Source organism: Triticum aestivum, chromosome 2D (genome assembly GCF_018294505.1).
Source record: "Triticum aestivum cultivar Chinese Spring chromosome 2D, IWGSC CS RefSeq v2.1, whole genome shotgun sequence".
NCBI classification, from domain to species: domain Eukaryota; kingdom Viridiplantae; phylum Streptophyta; class Magnoliopsida; order Poales; family Poaceae; genus Triticum; species Triticum aestivum.
The window spans coordinates 603,265,689-603,288,009 of NC_057799.1; the positions used below are offsets into that span (position 1 = coordinate 603,265,689).

General features: G+C 45.8%; 1 protein-coding gene across 1 annotated transcript; it reads right to left on the reverse strand.

Moving 5' to 3' along the window:
* Positions 1 to 11,593: 11,593 nt before the first annotated feature.
* On the reverse strand, positions 11,594 to 18,968 carry LOC123054883 (NADPH--cytochrome P450 reductase 3). Its single transcript, XM_044478758.1, has 18 exons — positions 18,567 to 18,968; positions 18,326 to 18,385; positions 18,156 to 18,232; positions 17,233 to 17,290; positions 17,066 to 17,149; positions 16,933 to 16,969; positions 16,219 to 16,288; positions 14,457 to 14,651; positions 14,278 to 14,370; positions 13,809 to 14,040; positions 13,635 to 13,718; positions 13,399 to 13,550; positions 12,999 to 13,095; positions 12,754 to 12,903; positions 12,588 to 12,665; positions 12,375 to 12,497; positions 12,149 to 12,262; positions 11,594 to 12,023 (listed from the first exon to the last, which is right to left on the reverse strand). Exons 1-18 carry the CDS (start codon positions 18,858 to 18,860, stop codon positions 11,943 to 11,945), a joined length of 2,079 nt encoding a protein of 692 aa, XP_044334693.1. The 5' UTR covers positions 18,861 to 18,968; the 3' UTR covers positions 11,594 to 11,942.
* Between the last annotated feature and the right edge of the window lie 3,353 nt (positions 18,969 to 22,321).

Consider the following 22,321-nt stretch of genomic DNA (forward strand, 5'->3'; position numbering starts at 1 on the left):
CCATCACTCTCCTCTTAATTGCCTTGCCACATCAGATTTTTCGTCGATGGCATTGGTTCTTCCTGGGGTCATCAATGGATGCGCTCACCGGCCTGTCTCGTCGTCAGTGGTGCCACAGTTGCGCTGTCGGCTGCTCCTGCTCTCCATCGGCTTGCTGCCGTCCAGTCTGATTTTGACACCACTTTCAGAGCACCAACGTCTGCGTTATGCCCCGATGGTTGGCCAAAAATCACATGCACATACATGTACACACGCGCGCGCCGTGAGACGTCGCGCAGCAAATGTACATCTATATACACGCGCGTACGTGCTAATTAAAATGTCTGTACACAAGACTGTCTGTATGGTTGCTCCTGGGCTTGAGCGAAATGCAGCATGTGCTCTAACTTGGAACCGGCTGTTTCTCTCTGTCACGAGGCTCAAAAAGGAAGCGACGGACGGACCGACAGTCCAACATGCATGGTACTACCGGTTTAGCTGATGGTTGACCATGGGATGAGCCGTGGACATCAGTGTGCACCACGTTTCCTGCACGCGCGTAGATGGGAGTATGTACTCACAGGCCGGCAATGTGACATTGTGAGGGGATCCGGCCAGCTGGAGAGGTTTGCACATGCATTTTTGGAGTAGGACAATGGCGATCGACCTCACCTAGGGCTAGGGGACAAGGATTGTTTAAGCAGGAGGTGTTAGTGTACCACCTGGCGGTTCGTTTTATCGTTTTTCTGATGGTAATGGAGCTGTCTAGACATGGGAAGGCAGAAAGGCTACGTGTTGGTAAGCTTTCAAATTATCCCTTTCAACGTACTCCTAGTAGTAGTACTGTCGACCCTTCAAAGCTATACCCCAACGCACTGTCAACAGATGTGTCCTAGACAAGTATCACTTTGATCGCAGTTCACAGGCACTGGGGGGAGACAGCAGTACAGTTAACGTCGCTGGCATGCGGCATGCAATTCTTCATCAATCATATTCATCACGTCTGTCCAGGGAAATTACCTCAAGGTTGTTTGTTTGACATGGAGGTGTCCCAGTCCCGGTCAAATCAGGGCATCATTGTCAAGTTGGTTGCAATTTACTCAGAAAACACTACTACTGGTTAGTTTTGTGGAACCTATGCGCTCGCCTGTCTCTCCGTCAGTAGGGTCACAATGGCGCTGTCGGCTTGCAGTCGTCGTCCAGTGTAATTTTCCTAGCGCGTGGGAGGAGTTTCGGGAGACCGACGTGTGGATCACAGCACGCCTTGGGATAAGAGATCTCCAGCAGTTTAGCCCCCAGGACGCCCAAAAAGAGCGGCATGGGGCGTACCGGCGCTAGATCGGCCCCTGGGACGACCTAGCTCCCAGCCACGCTCCCAGGCGCCGCCCCCAACCCGCGGTAAATTCAAATATAGTCATTTCCGCTCACAAAATAGACGTCACAAATTCGGCGATCATGCGGCCATGGTTCGGTGATCGAATGGAAAGTTCGGCGTATAAAAAAGGACGCGCGTGCAGCGCATCAGACGGCGAGGTCGGCCTCCGGCGTCGGCGGAGTCGGCGTGCGCGGGCTTGGCGGGGTCGGAGCTTCTTCTGTGCTGGGCGGCATCGGCGTGGCTTCTGTACTGCGGGGAGTCGTGGAGGCATCATCGCTCGGGCTTGGCGGCGGCGGCGGCGTGGGCGTGGGAGTTGGCGGCGCCGTCGACGGCAGCTGGTTCAGGATGAGGCCACGCTGCGCCAAGTACCACGCCTTGACCGCCTCGTCGTTACTCTGGAGCATGTCCGCCCCGCCGAGCAGAAAAGCCAGGTCAGTGTTCCTCTTCTTCGCGGCGACGTTGGTTCGGAGTAGGTCGAGCTTGACGGCGTTGCTCGTCATCAACGCCGACCACCGCGCCTCGGTCTTCTCTTCACGCAGGACGACCCGGGCCTGTGCGTCGGCGAGGCAATGCTCGATGGACTCCTGCACTCGCGCGGTAACCGCGTCGGCGTGTTTCCCCTTCTTGGCCCCTTTGTTGCCGTCCGGCCGCCCCTCTGACGCGCCCGGCGTCGGCGCGTCCGGCTTGTAGGTCTCCTTGGCCTTGTCGAGGGTGTGCCGGACTTCCGCCCACTTCTCGCACTCGTCAATGCGCTTGTAAACATGGAGGTACTTGAATTCTTGGTCGTTGTTGCCCTGGCGATACATGGCGAACATGCGCACCAGCTGCACGGAGGAACAAACAGTTGGCGGGCGCACACGGCGAAGAGAAGCGGGAGACCGGCGTGCCATACCTGATCCTCAATTTTGGCGCCGCTCTCCGGGCGAGCCGCGACCTCCTCTACGACCCCATGCCATTTGTTGCATGCCGCCTGGATGAGCCCCCAATGGTTCGCCATTGCCTTCGCCCCGCGCTGCATGTAGACGCCTTTGAAGTAGGGATCGACGAGCTTGCGCTCATCGAACTCGGCCTTGATGCGCTTCCAGTATGTCTCGATGCTCTGGTTCATGCCGGTGGTCGGTGTTGGGGAACGTAGTAATTTCAAAAAAAATCTTACGCACACGCAAGATCATGGTGATGCATAGCAACGAGAGGGGAGAGTGTTGTCCACGTACCCTCGTAGACCAAAAGCGGGAGCGTTATCACAACGCGGTTGATGTAGTCGTACGTCTTCACGATCCGACCGATCAAGTACCGAACGTACGGCACCTCCGAGTTCAGCACACGTTCAGCTCGACGTCCCTCGAACTCCGATCCAGCCGAGCTTTGAGGGAGAGTTCCGTCAGCACGACGGCGTGGTGACAATGATGATGTTCTACCGACGCAGGGCTTCGCCTAAGCACCGCTATGATATTATGAGGTGGACTATGGTGGAGGGGGGCACGGCACACGGCTAAGAGATCCAAGGGATCAATTGTTGTGTCTAGAGGTGCCCCCTGCCCCCGTATATAAAGGAGCAAGGGGGGAGAGGCAGCCAGCCAGGAGGAGGCGCGCCAGGAGGAGTCCTACTCCCACCGGGAGTAGGACTCCCTCCTTTCCTAGTTGGAGTAGGAGAAGGGGGAAGGAGGAGGGAGAGAGGAAGGAAAGGGGGGCGCCACCCCCCTCCTTGTCCAATTCGGACTAGAGGGGGAGGGGGCGCGCGACCTGCCCAGGCCGCCCCTCCTCTTCTCCACTAAGGCCCATGTTGGCCCATTAAACCTCCGGGGGGTTCCGGTAACCCCCGGTACTCTGGTAAAATCCCGATTTCACCCGGAACACTTCCGATATCCAAATATAGGCTTTCAATATATCAATCTTTATGTCTCGACCATTTCGAGACTCCTCGTCATGTCCGTGATCACATCCGTGACTCTGAACTATCTTCGGTACATCAAAACACATAAACTCATAATATAACCGTCATCAAACTTTAAGCGTGCGGACCCTACGGGTTCGAGAACTATATAGACATGACCGAGACACATCTCCGGTAAATAACCAATAGCGGAACCTGGATGCTAATATTGGCTCCCACATATTCTACGAAGATCTTTATCGGTCAAACCGCATAACAACATACGTTGTTCCCTTTGTCATCGGTATGTTACTTGCCCGAGATTCGATCGTCGGTATCTCAATGCCGTTCAATCTCGTTACCGGCAAGTCTCTTTACTCGTTCCGTAATACATCATCCCGCAACTAACTCATTAGTTGCAATGCTTGCAAGGCTTATAGTGATGTGCATTACCGAGTGGGCCCAGAGATACCTCTCTGACAATCGGAGTGACAAATCCTAATCTCGAAATACGCCAACCCAACAAGTACCTTCGGAGACACCTGTAGAGCACCTTTATAATCACCCAGTTACGTTGTGACGTTCGGTAGCACACAAAGTGTTCCTTCGGTAAACGGGAATTGCATAATCTCATAGTCATAGGAACATGTATAAGTCATGAAGAAAGCAATAGCAACATACTAAATGATCAAGTGCTAAGCTAGCGGAATGGGTCAAGTCAATCACATCATTCTCCTAATGATGTGATCCCGTTAATCAAATGACAACTCATGTCTATGGTTAGGAAACATAACCATCTTTAATTAACGAGCTAGTCAAGTAGAGGCATACTAGTGACACTCTGTTTGTCTATGTATTCACACATGTATTATGTTTCCGGTTAATACATTTCTAGCATGAATAATAAACATTTATCATGAAATAAGGAAATAAATAATAACTTTATTATTGCCTCTAGGGCATATTTCCTTCAGTCTCCCACTTGCACTAGAGTCAATAATTTAGATCACATCGCCATGTGATTTAACATCAATAGTTCACATCACCATGTGATTAACACCCATAGTTCACATCGTCATGTGACCAACACCCAAAGGGTTTACTAGAGTCAATAATCTAGTTCACATCGTTATGTGATTAACACCCAAAGGGTACTAAGGTGTGATCATGTTTTGCTTCTGAGAGAAATTTAGTCAACGGGTCTGCCGCATTCAGATCCGTATGTATTTTACAAATTTCTATGTCTACAATGCTCTGCACGGAGCTACTCTAGCTAATTGCTCCCACTTTCAATATGTGTCTGGATTGTGACTTAGAGTCATCCAGATCGGTGTCAAAGCTTGCATCGAAGTAACCCTTTACGACGAACCTTTTGTCACCTCCATAACCGAGAAACACATCCTTATTCCACTAAGGATAATTTTGACCGCTGTCCAGTGATCTACTCCTAGATCACTATTGTACTCCCTTGCCAAACTCAGTGTAGGGTATACAATAGATCTGGTACACAGCATGTCATACTTTATAGAACCTATGGCTGAAGCATAGGGAATGACTTTCATTCTATTTCTATCTTCTGTCGTGGTCGGGCTTTGAGGCTTACTCAATTTCACACCTTGTAACACAGGCAAGAACTCTTTCTTTGACTGTTCCATTTTGAACTACTTCAAAAACTTGTCATGGTATGTACTCAATGAAAAAACTTATCAAGCGTCTTGATCTATCTCTATAGATCTTGATGCTCAATATGTAAGCAGCTTCACCGAGGTTTTTCTTTGAAAACCTCCTTTCAAACACTCCTTTATGCTTTCCAGAAAATTCTACATCATTTCCGATCGTCGATATGTCATTCACATATACTTATCAGAAAGGCTGTAGTGCTCCCACTCACTTTGTTGTAAATACAGGCTTCACCACAAGTCTGTATAAAACTATATGCTTTGATCAACTCATCAAAGCGTATATTCCAACTCCGAGATGCTTGCACCAGTCCATAGATGGATCGCTGGAGCTCGCACATTTTGTTAGCACCTTTAGGATCGACAAAACCTTCTGGTTGCATCATATACAACTTTTCTTTAAGAAATCCATTAAGGAATGTAGTTTTGACATCCATTTGCCAGATTTCATAAAATGTGACAATTTGCTAACATGATTCAGACAGACTTAAGCATCGCTATGAGTGAAAAAATCTCATCATAGTCAACACCTTGAACTTTGTCAAAAACCTTTTTCGACAAGTCTAACTTTGTAGATAGTAACACTACTATCAGCGTCCGTCTTCCTCTTGAAGATCCATTTATTTTCTATGGCTCGCCGATCATCGGGCAAGTCAACCAAAGTCCACACTTTGTTCTCATACATGGATCCCATCCCAGATTTCATGGCCTCAAGCCATTTCACGGAATCTGGGCTCATCATCGCTTCCTCATAGTTCGTAGGTTCGTCATGGTCAAGTAACATGATCTCCAGAACAGGATTACCGTACCACTCTAGTGCGGATCTTACTCTGGTTGACCTACGAGGTTGTAACTTGATCTGAAGTTACATGATCATCATCATTAGCTTCCTCACTAATTGGTGTAGGAGTCACAGGAACAGATTTCTGCGATGAACTACTTTCCAATAAGGGAGTAGGTACAGTTACCTCATCAAGTTCTACTTTCCTCCTACTCACTTCTTTCGAGAGAAACTCCTTCTCTAGAAAGGATCCATTCTTAGCAACAAATATCTTGCCTTCGGATCTGTGATAGAAGGTGTACCCAACATTTTCTTTTGGGTATCCTATGAAGACGCACTTCTCCGGTTTGGGTTTGAGATTATCATGCTGAAACCTTTTTGACATAAACATCGCAACCCCAAACTTTAAGAAACGACAGCTTAGGTTTCTTGCTAAACCATAGTTCATACTGTGTCGTCTCAACGGATTTTGACGGTTCCCTATTTAACGTGAATGCAGCTGTCTCCATGCATAACCCCAAAATGATAGTGGTAAATCGGTAAGAGACATCATAGATTGCACTATATCAAATAAAGTATGGTTATGACGTTCGGACACACCATTATGCTGTGGTGTTCCAGGTGGCATGAGTTTGTGGAACTATTCACATTGTTTTAATTGAAGACCAAACTCGTAACTCAAATATTCGCCTCTGCGATCAGATCGTAGAAACTTAATTTTCTTGTTACGATGATTCTTCACTTCACTCTGAAATTCTTTGAACTTTTCAAATGTTTCAGACTTATGTTTCATCAAGTAGATATACCCATATCTGCTCAAATCATCTGTGAAGGTCAGAAAATAATGATACTTGCCGCGAGCCTCAATATTCATCGGACCACATACATCAGTATGTATGATTTCCAACAAATCTGTTGATCGCTCCATTGTTCCGGAGGACGGCGTTTTAGTCATCTTGCCCAAGAGGCATGGTTCGCAAGCATCAAGTAATTCATAATCAAGTGATTCCAAAAGCCCATCAGCATGGAGTTTCTTCATGCGCTTTACACCAATATGACCTAAACGGCAGTGTCACAAATAAGTTGCACTATCATTATTAATTTTGCATCTTTTGGCTTCAAATTTATGAATATGTGTATCACTACGATCGAGATTCAACGAACCATTTTCATTGGGTGTGTAACCATATAAGGTTTTATTCATGTAAACAGAACAACAATTATTCTCTAACTTAAATGAATAACTGTATTGCAATAAACATGATCAAATCATATTCATGCTCAACGTAAATACCAAATAACATTTATTTAGGTTCAACACTAATCCCGAAAGTATAGGGAGTGTGCGATGATGATCATATCAATCTTGGAACCACTTCCAATACACATCGTCACTTCATCCTTAACTAGTTTCTGTTCATTATGCAACTCACGTTTCGAGTTACTACTCTTTAGCAACTGAACCAGTATCAAGTACCAACGGGTTGCTATAAACACTAGTAAAGTACACATCAATAACATGTATATCAAATATACTTTTGTTCACTTTGCCATCCTTCTTATCCGTCAATTATTTGGGGCAGTTCCGCTTCCAGTGACCAGTCCTTTTTGCAGTAGAAGCACTCAGTATCAGGCTTCGGTCCAAACTTGGGCTTCTTCACTTGAGCAGCAACTTGCTTGCCGTTCTTCTTGAAGTTCCCCTTCTTTACCTTTGCCCTTTTCTTGAAACTAGTGATCTTGTTAACCATCAACACTTGATGCTCTTTTCTTGATTTCTACCTTCGCCGATCTCAGCATCGCGAAGAGCTCGGCAATTACTTTCGTCATCCCTTGCATATTATAGTTCATCACGAAGTTCTATTAACTTGGTGATAGTGACTAGAGAACTTTGTCAATTACTATCTTATCTGGAAGATTAACTCCCACTTGATTCAAGTAATTGTAGTACTCAGACCATCTGAGCACATGCTCACTGGTTGAGCTATTCTCCTCCATCTTATTGGCACAGTACTGTCAGAGGTCTCATACCTCTCGACATGGGCACGAGTATGAAATACCAATTTCAACTTTTGGAACATCTTATATGCTCTGTGGCGTTAAAACATTTTTGAAGTCCCGTTTCTAAGCCGTAAAGCATGGTGCACTAAACTATCAAGTAGTCATCATACCGAGCTTTTGTCAAAACGTTCATAACGTCTGCATCTGCTCGTGCAATAGTTCTGTCACCTAGCGGTGCATCAAGGACATAATACTTCTGTGCAGCAATGAGGTTAATCCTCAGATCACGGACCAAGTCCGCATCATTGCTACTAACATCTTTCAACTTAGTTTTCTCTAGGAACATATCAAAATAAAACAGGGGAGCTAAACGCGAGCTATTGATCTACAACATGGATATGCTAATACCACCAGGACTAAGTTCATGATAAATTTAAGTTCAATTAATCATATTACTTAAGAACTCCCACTTAGATAGACATCTCTCTAATCATCTAAGTGATCACGTGATCCAAATCAACTAAACCATGTCCGATCATCACGTGAGATGGAGTAGTTTCAATGGTGAACATCACTATGTTGATCATATCTACTATATGATTCACGCTTGACCTTTCGGTCTCAGTGTTCCGAGGCCATATCTGCATATGCTAGGCTCGTCAAGTTTAACCCGAGTATTCCGCGTGTGCAACTGTTTTGCACCCGTTGTATTTGAACGTAGAGCCTATCACACCCGATCATCATGTGGTGTCTCAGCACGAAGAACTTTCGCAACGGTGCATACTCAGGGAGAACACTTGTACCTTGAAATTTAGTGAGAGATCATCTTATAATGCTACCATCGGTCTAAGCAAAATAAGATGCATAAAAGATAAACATCACATGCAATCAATATAAGTGATATGATATGGCCATCATCATCTTGTGCTTGTGATCTCCATCTCCGAAGCACCGTCATGATCACCATCGTCACCGGCGCGACACTTTGATCTCCATCGTAGCATCGTTGTCGGCTCGCCAACTAATGCTTCTACGACTATCGCTACCGCTTAGTGATAAAGTAAAGCAATTACAGGGCGATTGCATTGCATACAATAAAGCGACAACCATATGGCTCCTGCCAGTTGCCGATAACTCGGTTAGAAAACATGATCATCTCATACAATAAAATGTAGCATCATGTCTTGACCATATCACATCACAACATGCCCTGCAAAAACAAGTTAGACGTCCTCTACTTTGTTGTTGCAAGTTTTACGTGGCTGCTACGGGCTGAGCAAGAACCGTTCTTACCTACGCATCAAAACCACAACGATAGTTCGTCAAGTTAGTGTTGTTTTAACCTTCACAAGGACCGGGCGTAGCCACACTCGGTTCAACTAAAGTTGGAGAAACAGACACCCGCCAGCCACCTGTGTGCACAACACGTCGGTAGAACCAGTCTCGCGTAAGCGTACGCGTAATGTCGGTCCGGGCCGCTTCATCCAACAATACCGCTGAACCAAAGTTTGACATGCTGGTAAGCAGTATGACTTGTATCGCCCACAACTCACTTGTCTTCTACTCGTGCATATAACATCTACGCATAAAACCAGGCTCGGATGCCACTGTTGGGGAACGTAGTAATTTCAAAAAAATTCCTACGCACACGCAAGATCATGGTGATGCATAGCAATGAGAGGGAAGAGTGTTGTCCACGTACCCTCGTAGACCGAAAGCGGAAGCGTTAGCGACGATGATGATGTTCTACCGACGCAGGGCTTCGCCTAAGCACCGCTACGATATTATCGAGGTGGACTATGGTGGAGGGGGGCACCGCACACGGCTAAGAGATCCAAGGGATCAATGGTTGTGTCTAGAGGTGCCCCCTGCCCCCGTATATAAAGGAGCAAGGGGGGAGAGGCGGCCGGCCAGGAGGAGGCGCTCCAGGAGGTGGGAGTAGGACTCCCTCCTTTCCTAGTTGGAGTAGGAAGGGGGGAGGAGGAGGAAGAGAGGAAGGAAAGGGGGGCGCCCCCCCCCCCTCCTTGTCCAATTCGGACTAGAGGGGAAGGGGGCGCGCGGCCTGCCCTGGCCGCCCCTCCTCTTCTCCACTAAGGCCCATGTTGGCCCATTAAACCTCCGGGGGGTTCCGGTAACCCCCGGTACTCTGGTAAAATCCCGATTTCACCCGGAACACTTCCGAAAAACGGGCTACTGGGGACACGACTGGGCCGATTTTTGGGCGCCGCCGCGACAAAAACGCCTGGGGAGGACCTGTTGGGGACGCGGCTGGAGATGCTCTAAAACGACCAAGGCATCTGAAAGGGATGCAGCTTGCCACGGATGAGAGCATCTACAACCAGAGTTGTCTAATTCAGACCCCCATACATCACGGACAATGACCAGGCAAGCAATAAAATTGCGCGCCACAACCGGATCCAAATCCTCAATTTAATACTCCCTCCATTCCACAATATAATACGCCTGCGCTACCCAAGATTCAAATTTAACCATAAATTTAACCAACGAGACCGACTACGGTAGAAGCAAAAATTATATCACTGAATTCATATCAAAAATACGAATTCACTGGTACAATTTTTGCTCCCGCCGTAGTCGGTCTCGTTGGTTAAATTTACGGTCAAATTTGAATCTCGAGAAACGCTGGCACACTACATTATGAAATGGAGGAAGTACTATTCTCATGCAATGTTAAACATATGTAGTTCAACACATGTCATCGGGCAACCAAAGTTGACATGTTCTAATACTATGAATGAAACGTCTGGCCGCCCTTGCCCTTGCCGTCTTCCTTGCGGCAGTACCGGTCCAAGACGCAAAACGGATCGAGGCGGATCTACTCACTGCCGGAGCTGTCCGATCCATCGTCGTCGCCCTTCTCCTTCTTGGGACAGTTTGGCCATTGCACGGACTGCCCTGCTTTGATCTTTAGCCATCGCCTTACAGCCCTCCTTCGTCGATTCTCGGCTATGCGGCCACGGAGGGTTTCCTCCGTCTCTACCTCACGGGCTGCCGAAGCCGCCGCCGCCTTTGCCTGACGGGCTACGGCCGCCTAAGCGCACACAAAGTCTTGTGTGGTGTGCACCCCGCGCCTCATTTTCAAGAACCATAGGGGCAGATATGGACTCTGTTTCGGCGGGCAAGGCGCCACCTAAAGGGTTCCGCCGGCACAGCGGTGTTGCGTTGCCATGCGGTGGTCTCCGACGAGGCCGCAGCGTGATCCACCGGCCCCAGATATGGAGTTTCCCAGCCAGTCCGGGTGTTTGGGCCGGATTTGCCATATTCGGATGATGACAATTTTGCGTCCGGACAGTGACCGGGCTGCCCGCCCGGGCGTTTGGGGCGGTCCGGTTCTTTCTTTTTTTTTTGAATGTTGGGCTGTCCGGTTCTAGATGCTCTCAGCTGGACTGTGATCTCAAAAAAAGGCTGGACTGTCATGTGGATGTTGTGGCCGAGAAAACGTGGCGTGGTGCGCCTGGGCTGGAATAGCGCCCGTGCCGGGCCGCCTAATCGTGAGCGGCGTCCCGGTGCCTGCCAACCCACCCGTGCTGTCCATAGCGTTCATCGTCACACGCAACTACCTCGTTTATTTTGAAGAACTACCCCGTTTGTCACCCATGTCCTCTTCTTCCCTGTTATTTTTCATCTACTATTCTCGCCCCAACAAGTCTTCTTCTGAAACCTACTCCTGACCATGTCCCTTTCAACAACAATCAATGCAAAATTAGTTCGAGATCTCCACACGCACCACTCGGGCATCTGCACCATGCTCTAAAACATAGTAGAACAGTCGAAAGCTCGATAAAACAGCACCACCAAACGTTATGTGTGACCATCCACATATAATTGAACCAAGGAAGAAAAGCTACCTCACACAGCATGATGGTACCCTAGACACTTGTTCTATATAACCAGATGCAAAAATTTGTTCTTGGCGGTCTTTAATGTATACATGATATGTCCATCTCATCTCAAACTGTATGATTCATCATCCCCCCTGCTACAATTTTTCTCAGGGGCATTTTAAGTTCTACTAATCTACAACAACACTTATTTCTTTCAACCATCCATCCATACGATAAATATTAGAACCATGTTAGATGTCAAAGAATTACACCGATTAACTCCAATTTCGGGGGCAATGGGATGGATGCAGAAAACTCGCTATTGGATTGGCATCCACCATACCATACAGGCGCCATATTTTTTACTTCCTTTCCTTCTACACGCTAGGGCTACCGATGTCTGAGGGTGTTGTTACCACACATCACGGAGGTACCTGCCTTCCATCTGTAGGTTCTTTACATACAGCTCAGTTTTGGAGTTATCCAAAGATCCCTGAAACAAATAATGTTCAGTGTTAGGAGTAATCGTAAAATAACATATCTTTTTCCAGAGCTCATAAAGTGATATGCAGTGCCACCAACAGCACACGGCAGCATTGAAACGGCGTTTCTGCATACCTGTTTTTGAACTATTGTGTGGAGAACCCTGTGTACGTCTTTCGCCATGCCCTTGGCGTCACCACACACATATATGTAACCACCTTGAGAAATGACGTTCCAAATCTCGGTGGCCTGCAACAAAGAGAACAAAATCCAGTTGAGTTCAACCATCTAGCGGAGACGCGTGTCTATAGCTGTTGAAAAGGAAAACATATATAGCAAAAACGCCTAGTGTATATCCAACCTTGTCCACCATCTTATGCTGCACATATTCTTTGGTTGGTCCTTCACGAGAGTAGGCGACAATTAGCTCGGAGAGTGCCCCCTCCTGAAGGAAATTTTGCAACTCTTCCTCATATATGTAGTCCTGCAATATGCCCATTATGTTAGAATTCCATCAATCGCAAATTAGCAACACCCAATGAATCTGTCTCATTTACTAGTTTTTGAACAGTACCATTTCACGGTTCCTGCATCCAAAGAAGAGGACTGAAGAGCCCAATTCAACTCCAGATTCTTTTAGAGCTAACCTTTCCTGAGTAAGAAGGAACAAACAAGGTTACAGGGCCATATAAAATCCCACGTGAAGAGAACGCAGATTCCCTTGTACGTAGAAAACAAACCTGCAAGAAGCCCCTAAAAGGTGCTAGCCCTGTCCCAGGACCAATCATGATGATTGGAGTGGATGGATCTGCAGGCAACCTAAAATTTGACTGCCTCACAAAAATTGGTGCCCAACTGCATTCTTCGCTATATTCCAGTGGAAGTGTGTTCTACAAAGTATACGAATGAGAATGAATAAATCAAACTGTAAGAAACTCTCTCATTGTACCAAAGGAGAAAACTGAAATTTGTACGAGGAACCTACCTTCATCCATGTCGAACAAACTCCTTGATGGATCCTTTCTGTTGGTGTAGGACCATAAACTAATGCACATGTCACATGAATTCTGGAGGGCGCCAACCTGCAGAGGCACATTTAAGCTGTCAGAAGTCCCACCATCATAAGCACATTATAATGCCACTGAGACAAGCCATATCGTCCAATATGACCACAAATGACATGACACGACGTATATTTTTTAGCTTAAAGACAATGGCCACATTCCAAAATGACTTCATGATGTTGGAGTTGAAGAATTTAAGCATTGTGCATAAAAAAAATACTGCTAGTATTTACCCCCAGAAAATAAAGAACTTTACAACCTTGCTGGTCAATCTTGCAACATGGGCAGTAAATGGAAGAATAAATAAGTACACAAACATACTTTGGAGATGATGATATGGAGTAGAATCGTGGCTGTAGACGAGGAGCTATCGCCGCAAAGAATACCCCCAAGGGCGGCTTAGCTGAAGGGAATGCAGCCATAACTTCAAGAAGGCTCCTCTGGCTAGCTACTATCCACTGAGCATACTCATCCTGCATAATGCAAACATACCATTCAGTGACAAATATCTCTAGCAGTCAAAAACACTACAATGTAGGTTTTCAAACAAAACTTACCTTCCCAGCAGGAGAAGCCAAGAACCTCAATCGTTCAGCTTCAGTCGGGTCAGAAGCATGAGCAGCTAAAGCAGTCAAAGCAGCCTGGAGATGAACATAACAATCAAGGGTTGACCAAATGGTTGCGAGAAAAAAATAGCAGTTCACTGGACATGGTTAGCTAGTCACAAGGACCTTCTTTGGAACATTGAGTAGATCAGCATATCGTAGAAGTGCAGTCCGTAAGGTACAAGGAGATGGGAATGGTGGAGCCAAGGAACCCCCGCCTTTACGAGGAGATCCATCTTCGGCATCTGCATGTATGGAGAAAACTGTATCTGGGGAAAGACCAAGTAGCGTTTCAGCCTGCTCCACTGTCTCGATAGAATTTTCTGAATAAACCCCAACATGATCCCCAGTTTCATACCTGGCAGGAAGTTTAATAGCATATAAGCTGTCATACTTTTATTTAACTTGCATTAACAGGTCAAAACTACATGAGGAAAAACAAATGCAACAGTTCAAGTTTGGAAAACCAAACACTAAATAGCACTTGGCTCACAAAATGCTTCTGAATAGTCTGGAATGAACCGCATGGACAAGCGATAGAGAAACTTTCTAGACTTTGGTTCAAATTCTGGGAAATGGATATGGAGTAACTTACACAAGACCAGTGCCTGAAATATCAAATTCCAGATGAATACAAGAACGATCCGAGGCTGGTTTATGGAGTTCCTTCCGAACAGCAACATTGGCCCTTGACAATCAACAACGAGACGGGCAATATTGTAAATATTTAATTATAACTGAATAGAAGTAAGGTGCAGGTAGATGTTTTGATACCTGCAAGGGTGTTGGGCATCAATAACACCGTTGCCATTGGCAAGTGTCCAGGATTTATCTTCAAACTCTAAATCTGATTTATCAATAAATACAACTCTGTATTCAGGTATTGCAGCAGTGTAAGGAGTGGTTGCACCAGTAGTATCATCTTCATCACGGAGCAGTTGGTCCAATTCTGGCCATACTAGTTCTTTCCTACAAATAATAAGAAATAGAAGAATTCTTGTTCAAGATACTGTAGCACAACTACAAATAGCAATGGCATTTATGGAGCATCAGCATGTTTACACAAGACCAACATGAATATTCAACTAACAAATGTCTGATATTGTAGTGCTATAAAATTACTATCATCCATTACAAACATAATAATTATTAATTTTTGCTAGAAGTGACACTCAAGCAGCAGCTTGTTTGGCATACATACACCAATATAAGAAAAAGTACATGCCTATGAACAGAAAAATGGTTTAATGGAGCTTCTGTGTAGTCTACGAATAATAATATCACACGTGCTTTCCAACTATCTACCAGAATCTATGAGATACTAGAGCATATCCACAAGAATGGCATTCTCAGCATTTGTGCAGTTCCATTTTATACAAAGTTACAAATGATAGAGAAATTAAAGTGATAGTAAGGCAAAATTTTGAACAAAATAATAAAGGGAATTCACATGAACAATTAAATCAAGAAGGTGTGTCCTGGTGGCCTTTGGATGGGGTGGTTGTGTTTATCAAAACATCATTATTTTCCAGTCAGATAGTTCATCCTGGTTTTCAGAAATCTTGATGGGGTCCGAAAGCTTTTTTCCCTTGATATTACTTAGTGCTACTTTGGCATTTGCATGTTGTGTGCTGATATGCCATTCTATGGGAATCTAGTCAACAAAGTATCAATATTTTGATTATAATCTAAAAGCCTTCCTCAATAACCCCCCCCCCCCCCCCCCCCAAAAAAACATGTACATGTAACCAAATGATGGTGCGATTTGGAACTTTTGGTGGGTTTGAACATGAATGCATATCGGATATAGACAACATGGTTATGCTTGTCGATTTTAACAAACATATTATGGTAACAAAGATGAAATGAATATAGTCATGATCATCTAGGCTTTGGATCGAACTTAATTGGCCACTTGACAAATCAAATACAGAAGTACTATTCCACATAATACAAAGGTAAACAAATAACAATATGTAGTTTCTTCCAAATGCCTGACAATATATAATCACATCATAGATAGGCAAGTTAATAATGCTAGTAACATATTACACATCAAAAAAGGAAGTTAAAGATTGCAGCATCTGAAAGTAACTATGTGAACATTTACTGGCAGGCTGACAGCTTACTTACAGGTTACAAATATAGCATATGCAAGTACTAATGTACCATATGCAGGTTTCTTATTCTTCACTTTTCTATACCATGAGTTTATTAGGGCGTCCATTTTCAACATCCAGATTCACTAAAACCCAGCCCCAGTTTCAGGTACGACAAAATAGTATCAGGACTCAAACGAATCAAAGCTAACACTTGGCACCACAAGCCTGAATCTTGTGCAGATAGAAACAAGCCAAACAGATATAATCAAAATCCAAACCAATCAAGCAAAGACTTGGCACCCAAGTCTGGCTCCTGGCATCTGGCAGACAGAAAAAAGAAGACAAACAGATAGTCCAGCCCACTTTTGTACCCACACGGCAGATGAAATATACAAAGAGGAGCAGCGTATTTATATCATCCGTCATTTTCATACCAGGCGGTGAAGTCATCCTCAATGCACTGATCGTCATCACCAAGGCCACATGGAACGAGACGCTTGCCACCTAAATATACACACAAAAAGTCAAGTGAACCATAGATACAAGATCATTTCACATAAGCATCCATCAAAAAGGACCTTGTTATGCAACGAGAAATTCCAGCAAATGTGGTATATGCAGGAATTAATCACCAAGTATATCGTGCAATGAGCTCACTGTGTGAGAATCGTTCATGACAGATTCTTAAACATGGTGAATTGCTATGTAGTCAGTACAATTGCAAAGACGTGGCCACATGCCCCACCAACATCCTTACATATGACGATATTTTCCGATTCATACATCTCACCGATTGTACCAAACAAATTCTCACTTCAGCAAAACAAGCATAGTTTTTTCACAATTCATCCATATAAGCTATTATGATAACCATAATGACCCCTAAAGAGAGTGTTCCCAAGGTAAATCGTGTTTCAATAGATAGTCCAAACAAATCGTGTTTCAATAGACAGAAAAAAGAAGACAAACAGATAGTCCAAACAAATTGTGTTTCAATAGAAGTTGTAAAAAAATCAAACATGGCAAGCGCTCAGCGACAAAAAATGCTAAATCAGGAAATGTGCTGTCGTGCAATGTTCCAACACAGTAATGCACTTGTCCTATTCTTTCCAAAAATTCTTGCAAAAGAGTGTACATGAATTACTTACCCTGCTCCAGCAGTAACTCATCCACCTCCTTTGCAACCTAAGATTTACAAGCATGTAGCTCAGCATCAATTACCAGGACACAAATCAACCTTTGTTAAATCAGTAATAACAGTGCATATTCAATGAAGCAAACCTTATTAAAATGCTCGTATTGCCTGTTGCCAAGGCCAAATACAGCATAATTAAAATCCTTAAGCCAAACCTCCTTCTCCTTACCCTGATTCAGTGCAAAAATAAAGGAAACCCCATAAGATGTTGTAGCGACAGTGAGCACATCATGATGCCACAAATTTCACAAACCTCAGTGAACCATTTGTAGAATCTTGCCGCATTATCAGTGGGTTCCCCATCGCCATATCTGTGGTCATTGAACATAATTATCCACACAAGTTATTGGTAAGAATTATTGCCGCAGAGAATTCCAACTCGTATACCAATGGATGCATTTGCCAATTAAAATGATCACTGGTGGGTTAAAAGCACATGGACACTCCACATATGGTAGGCTTATAATGTCTTAAGTACCTTTGGAACCTCAAATAAATTTTGTACTAGCATACACTTCAGTTGCACTTTACAAAAAAAGGTAGGTATGTGGGTTACGGAATTAAGGCGGAAGCGACAAAAGGCGCGATTCAGCAATCTACGAATCAAAACGGTGAGAGCTGACGTGTGCAATTCAGCTGCAATCCACGAATCAAAAACGGCGAGAGCTGACGTGTGCAATTCAGCTGCAATCTACGAATCAAAAAGGGCGAGAGCTGACGTGCGCAGTTCAGCTGCAATCAACGAATCAAAACGGCGAGAGCTGACGTGTGAAGTTCAGCTGCAATCAACGAATCAAAACGGAGAGAGCTGACGTGTGCAGTTCAGCTGCAATCAACGAATCAAAACGGAGAGAGCTGACGTGTTCAGCTGCAATCTACGAATCAAAACGGCGAGAGCTCACGTGGGCGATTCAGCAACCTACGAACCAAGACAGCGGAAGCTCACATGTGCAGTTCAGCTGCAATCTATGAATCGAAAAGGCGAGAACTCAGGTGCGCAATTCAGCTGCAATCTATGAACCAAAATTGAAAGAGCTCACGTGCGCAACAGCTGCAATCTACAAACCAAAACTGCAAGAGCTCATGCGCACAATTCGGCTGCAATCTACGAACTAGAACTGTGAGAGCTCACGAGGGTAATCCAGCAATCCACAGATCAAAATGGCGGGAGCTCACGTTGCTAAGAAGAAGAGCGCAAACGTTTCCTTCTTGAGCTTCTCCTCGTATTCATCGTCCTCTGCAGCATAGTCATCCTGCGCATGTTCCAAGCACCTCTCAGAATTCCAGCAGAAACAGCTCACACACACAGCTCAACACACATAAACAATCAGATCGACGGCAATTACCAGATCCACCACTTTGAACACGACCTTCTCGTACCGCGCCTTGGCCTCCTCCGCCATAGCCTGCAAGCACGCACCAACCAAAATCGAAAACAATTTAAAACCGAATAAACCCGCAGCGGAATCAGAATCGGGTCAAAGGAAAAAGGGACGGGCATGGGGGACACTCGTGCTGATTAAAAAAAAAAAGAGCAGGCGAGCTTTGGGATCGGGGCCGGATCAGATCGGACAGCGACGGGCGGACCTTGGCGAAGCCCTCGGCGGTGCCGGTCTGGGTGCCGAAGAAGATGGTGACGCGCTTGCGGCCGTCGTCGGCGTCGTCGGCGTCGACCTTGACGGGCGGCGGGCGGAACGACGCGGGGGCCGGCTTGGGCGGCGCGCTCCCGCCGGATCGGAGCCAGAAGGCGAGGACGAGCAGCCCGGCGACGAGCGCGGCCGCGGTGGCCGCGAGCGCGGCGAGCGGGTCGCCCCCCGCCGCCGCGGCCAGCTCCGGCGGCAGCACGGACGCCGCCCACTCCCTCGCCGCCTCCAGCGCCATCCCTCTTCCTTCCTTCCTGGCCCGGGGGTGGGGAGGAGGCGATGGGGGTAGGAGGCGCTCGTGGAGGCGCACCAACCACCAACTGCTGCTGCTGCTGCTGCGGAGGGGAGGGGAGACGGAGGGAGGTTGGGGGTTAAGTGCCGCCCCGGTTTACTCCTCCGCCTTTTATTTATTTTCGTTTCTTTCTTTTTCGGGGCGTCAGGAAATGTGGCTGCGTGCGTTTTTTAACTTTGGCCTGACGATGGAAAGCGGGGCAGTTTTTTCCCGATCTGGGGCGGAAGTTAGCCGTGTCTTGTGAACCTGCTGCCCGTGGTTGGTCTCCAGCATCCGCCCTGCTGTCCCGGGCCCGGCTGCGCTGTGATTTGGGAAATCATCATTAACGTCAGGATTTACCATTGATGGCGCGCAATTTCCTTTACTGGCCTCTCTAAAATCCGATTTTTTAAATGCTTGTTTGGATTAATTAGCCCATGTGTCACGTGGTCTCTAAAATTCGAATTTAGCAGGACATAATGCGAATGATGGATTAGGCATTCTTATCTTAAACCCCTCACATCATATATCTAGAGATGATAACAATAAAATATGACGTATAATGGGTTTTCTCTTAGTCGTATCTCTAATAATTAGACATGGACATGACTAGATATGTGGTGGAAGATACCATTGCTAAGAGATTATCTATTAAAGGCAAAAAGAATATAATTTCTATCTCTTACATCTTAGTATTTATCATACGTGGCATTCTTACGATAGTGTCATTGTAGATGGGTGCTCGCGGCGGATACGCAATATCTAACCATTGAATGAATGTGCAACTATTTGCTCAATACCAAATAGGAATGAGGTAGCATGGGGAGGCCCTAATCTACCGAATCAAGTTGTAGTTTTTTTTCTCTATTCGGGGCCCTGATCTACCGAATGGACTTGTAGCTTTTCTCAATTCGAGGCCATGATCTAACGCGGTGATGCCATCATGAGTGGTAGTCACAAAAACATTATACATTGGCTAAGTGAAGGAAGAGTGTGGTGAGCTACCTAGTGTGCGGGGGTGGGGTGGGATGGATTGGGATCTGCTATGATACTGAAGTGCTTGCTAACCTTTTCGAGACCACACAAAAAAAGTTTAAGTATAGGTTCTCTGATTAACTCATAAAAGATAAGGAAGGTATAGCCATTGATGGAAACAACGTGTATATGAGTGTTAATCGAGAACCAACATGTGCATGGACGTTAAGGACGGATGACGGTGGTACCTCCACTCCACCGGTTGAAGAAAAAAGGCATCTTTATATAGGGCTCCCCATTTGGTGACTCTTTCCAGCCGTGGACCTTGTACGCATGGGCTAAGTCAGGCTCGTGTGCACAGAGTGTCCATAGAGTCATCCTTGCACGCAATTTTAAGTCATATTTTACGTGGTGAGTTTTCATAATTTTTGGAATCACATAAGTATGTTAATAAATTCCGCCTTTACACACTATCCTGTTTTGACAGATTGTTGTTATAGTTGCATCGTTTGCTTATGTTTACTCCTTCAATGTTTCTATTGGGGGATAGAGATGATGACTGTTGGGGAACGCAGTATTTCAAAAAAATTACCTACGATCACGCAAGATCTATCTATGTGATGCATAGCAACGAGCGGGAGAGTGTGTCCGCGTACCCTCGTAGACCGAAAGCGGAAGCGTTAAGCAACGCGGTTGATGTAGTCGAACGTCTTCGCGATCCAACCGATCAAGTACCGAACGCACGACACCTCCGCAATCTGCACACGTTCAGCTCGGTGACGTCCCTCGAACTCTTGATCCAGCTGAGTGCCGAGGGAGAGTTTCGTCAGCACGACGGTGGGATGACGGTGATGATGAAGTTACCGACGCAGGGCTTCGCCTAAGCACTACAACGATATGACCGAGGTGGAAATCTGTGGAGGGGGCACCGCACACGGCTAAACAATCAACTTGTGTGTCCTAGGGTGCCCCCCTGCCCCCGTATATAAAGGAGCAAGGGGGAGGCCGGCCGGCCCTCATAGGGCGCGCCCCAAGTAGGATTCCTACTAGGAATCTTATTCCTAGTAGGTTTCCAACAAAGGAAGAGAGGGGAAAGGAAGGAGAGGGAGAGAGGGAGAGGGAAAGAGGGGGGCGCCGCCCCCTCCTGGTCCAATTCGGACTCCTCAAAGGGGGGACGGCCAGCCCTAGGGGCCCCTCCTCTCTCTCACAAGGCCCGTGTTGGCCCATTAGTTCCCCCGGGGGTTCCGATAACCCCCCGGCACTCCGATATTTATCCGATGACCCCCGGAACTCATCCGGTGTCCGAATAACATCGTCCAATATATCAATCTTTATGTCTCGACCATTTCGAGACTCCTCGTCATGTCCGTGATCACATCCGGGACTCCGAACAACCTTCGGTACATCAAAATATATAAACTCATAATACCGATCGTCACCGAACGTTAAGCGTGCGGACCCTAGGGGTTCGAGAACTATGTAGACATGACCGAGACTCATCTCTGGTCAATAATCAATAGCGGAACCTGGATGCTCATATTTGGCTCCCACATATTCTACGAAGATCTTTATCGGTCAAATCGCATAACAACATGCGTTGTTCCCTTTGTCATCGGTATGTTACTTGCCCGAGATTCGATCGTCGGTATCTCAATACCTAGTTCAATCTCGTTACCGGCAAGTCTGTTTACTCGTTTCATAATGCATCATCTCGTAACTAACTCATTAGTCATATTGCTTGCAAGGCTTATAGTGATGTGCATTACCGAGAGGGCCCAGAGATACCTCTCCGACAATCGGAGTGACAAATCCTAATCTCGATCTATGCCAACTCAACAAACACCATCGGAGACACCTGTGGAGCATCTTTATAATCACCCAGTTACGTTGTGACGTTTGATAGCACACTAAGTGTTCCTCCGGTTTTCGGGAGTTGCATAATCTCATAGTCATAGGAACATGTATAAGTCATAAAGAAAGCAATAGCAACAAACTTAAACGATCATCGTGCTAAGCTAACGGATGGGTCTTGTCAATCACATCATTCTCTAATGATGTCATCCCGTTCATCAAATGACAACTCATGTCTATGGTTAGGAAACTTAACCATCTTTGATTAACGAGCTAGTCAAGTAGAGGCATACTAGTGACACTCAGTTTGTCTATATATTCACACATGTACTAAGTTTCCGGTTAATACAATTCTAGCATGAATAATAAACATTTATCATGATATAAGGAAATATAAATAACAACTTTATTATTGCCTCTAGGGCATATTTCCTTTAGTCTCCCACTTGCACTAGAGTCAATAATCTAGATTACACAGTAATGATTCTAACACCCATGGAGTCTTGGTGCTGATCATGTTTTGCTCGTGAGAGAGGCTTAGTCAACGGGTCTGCAACATCCAGATCTGTATGTATCTTGCAAATCTCTATGTCTCCCTCCTT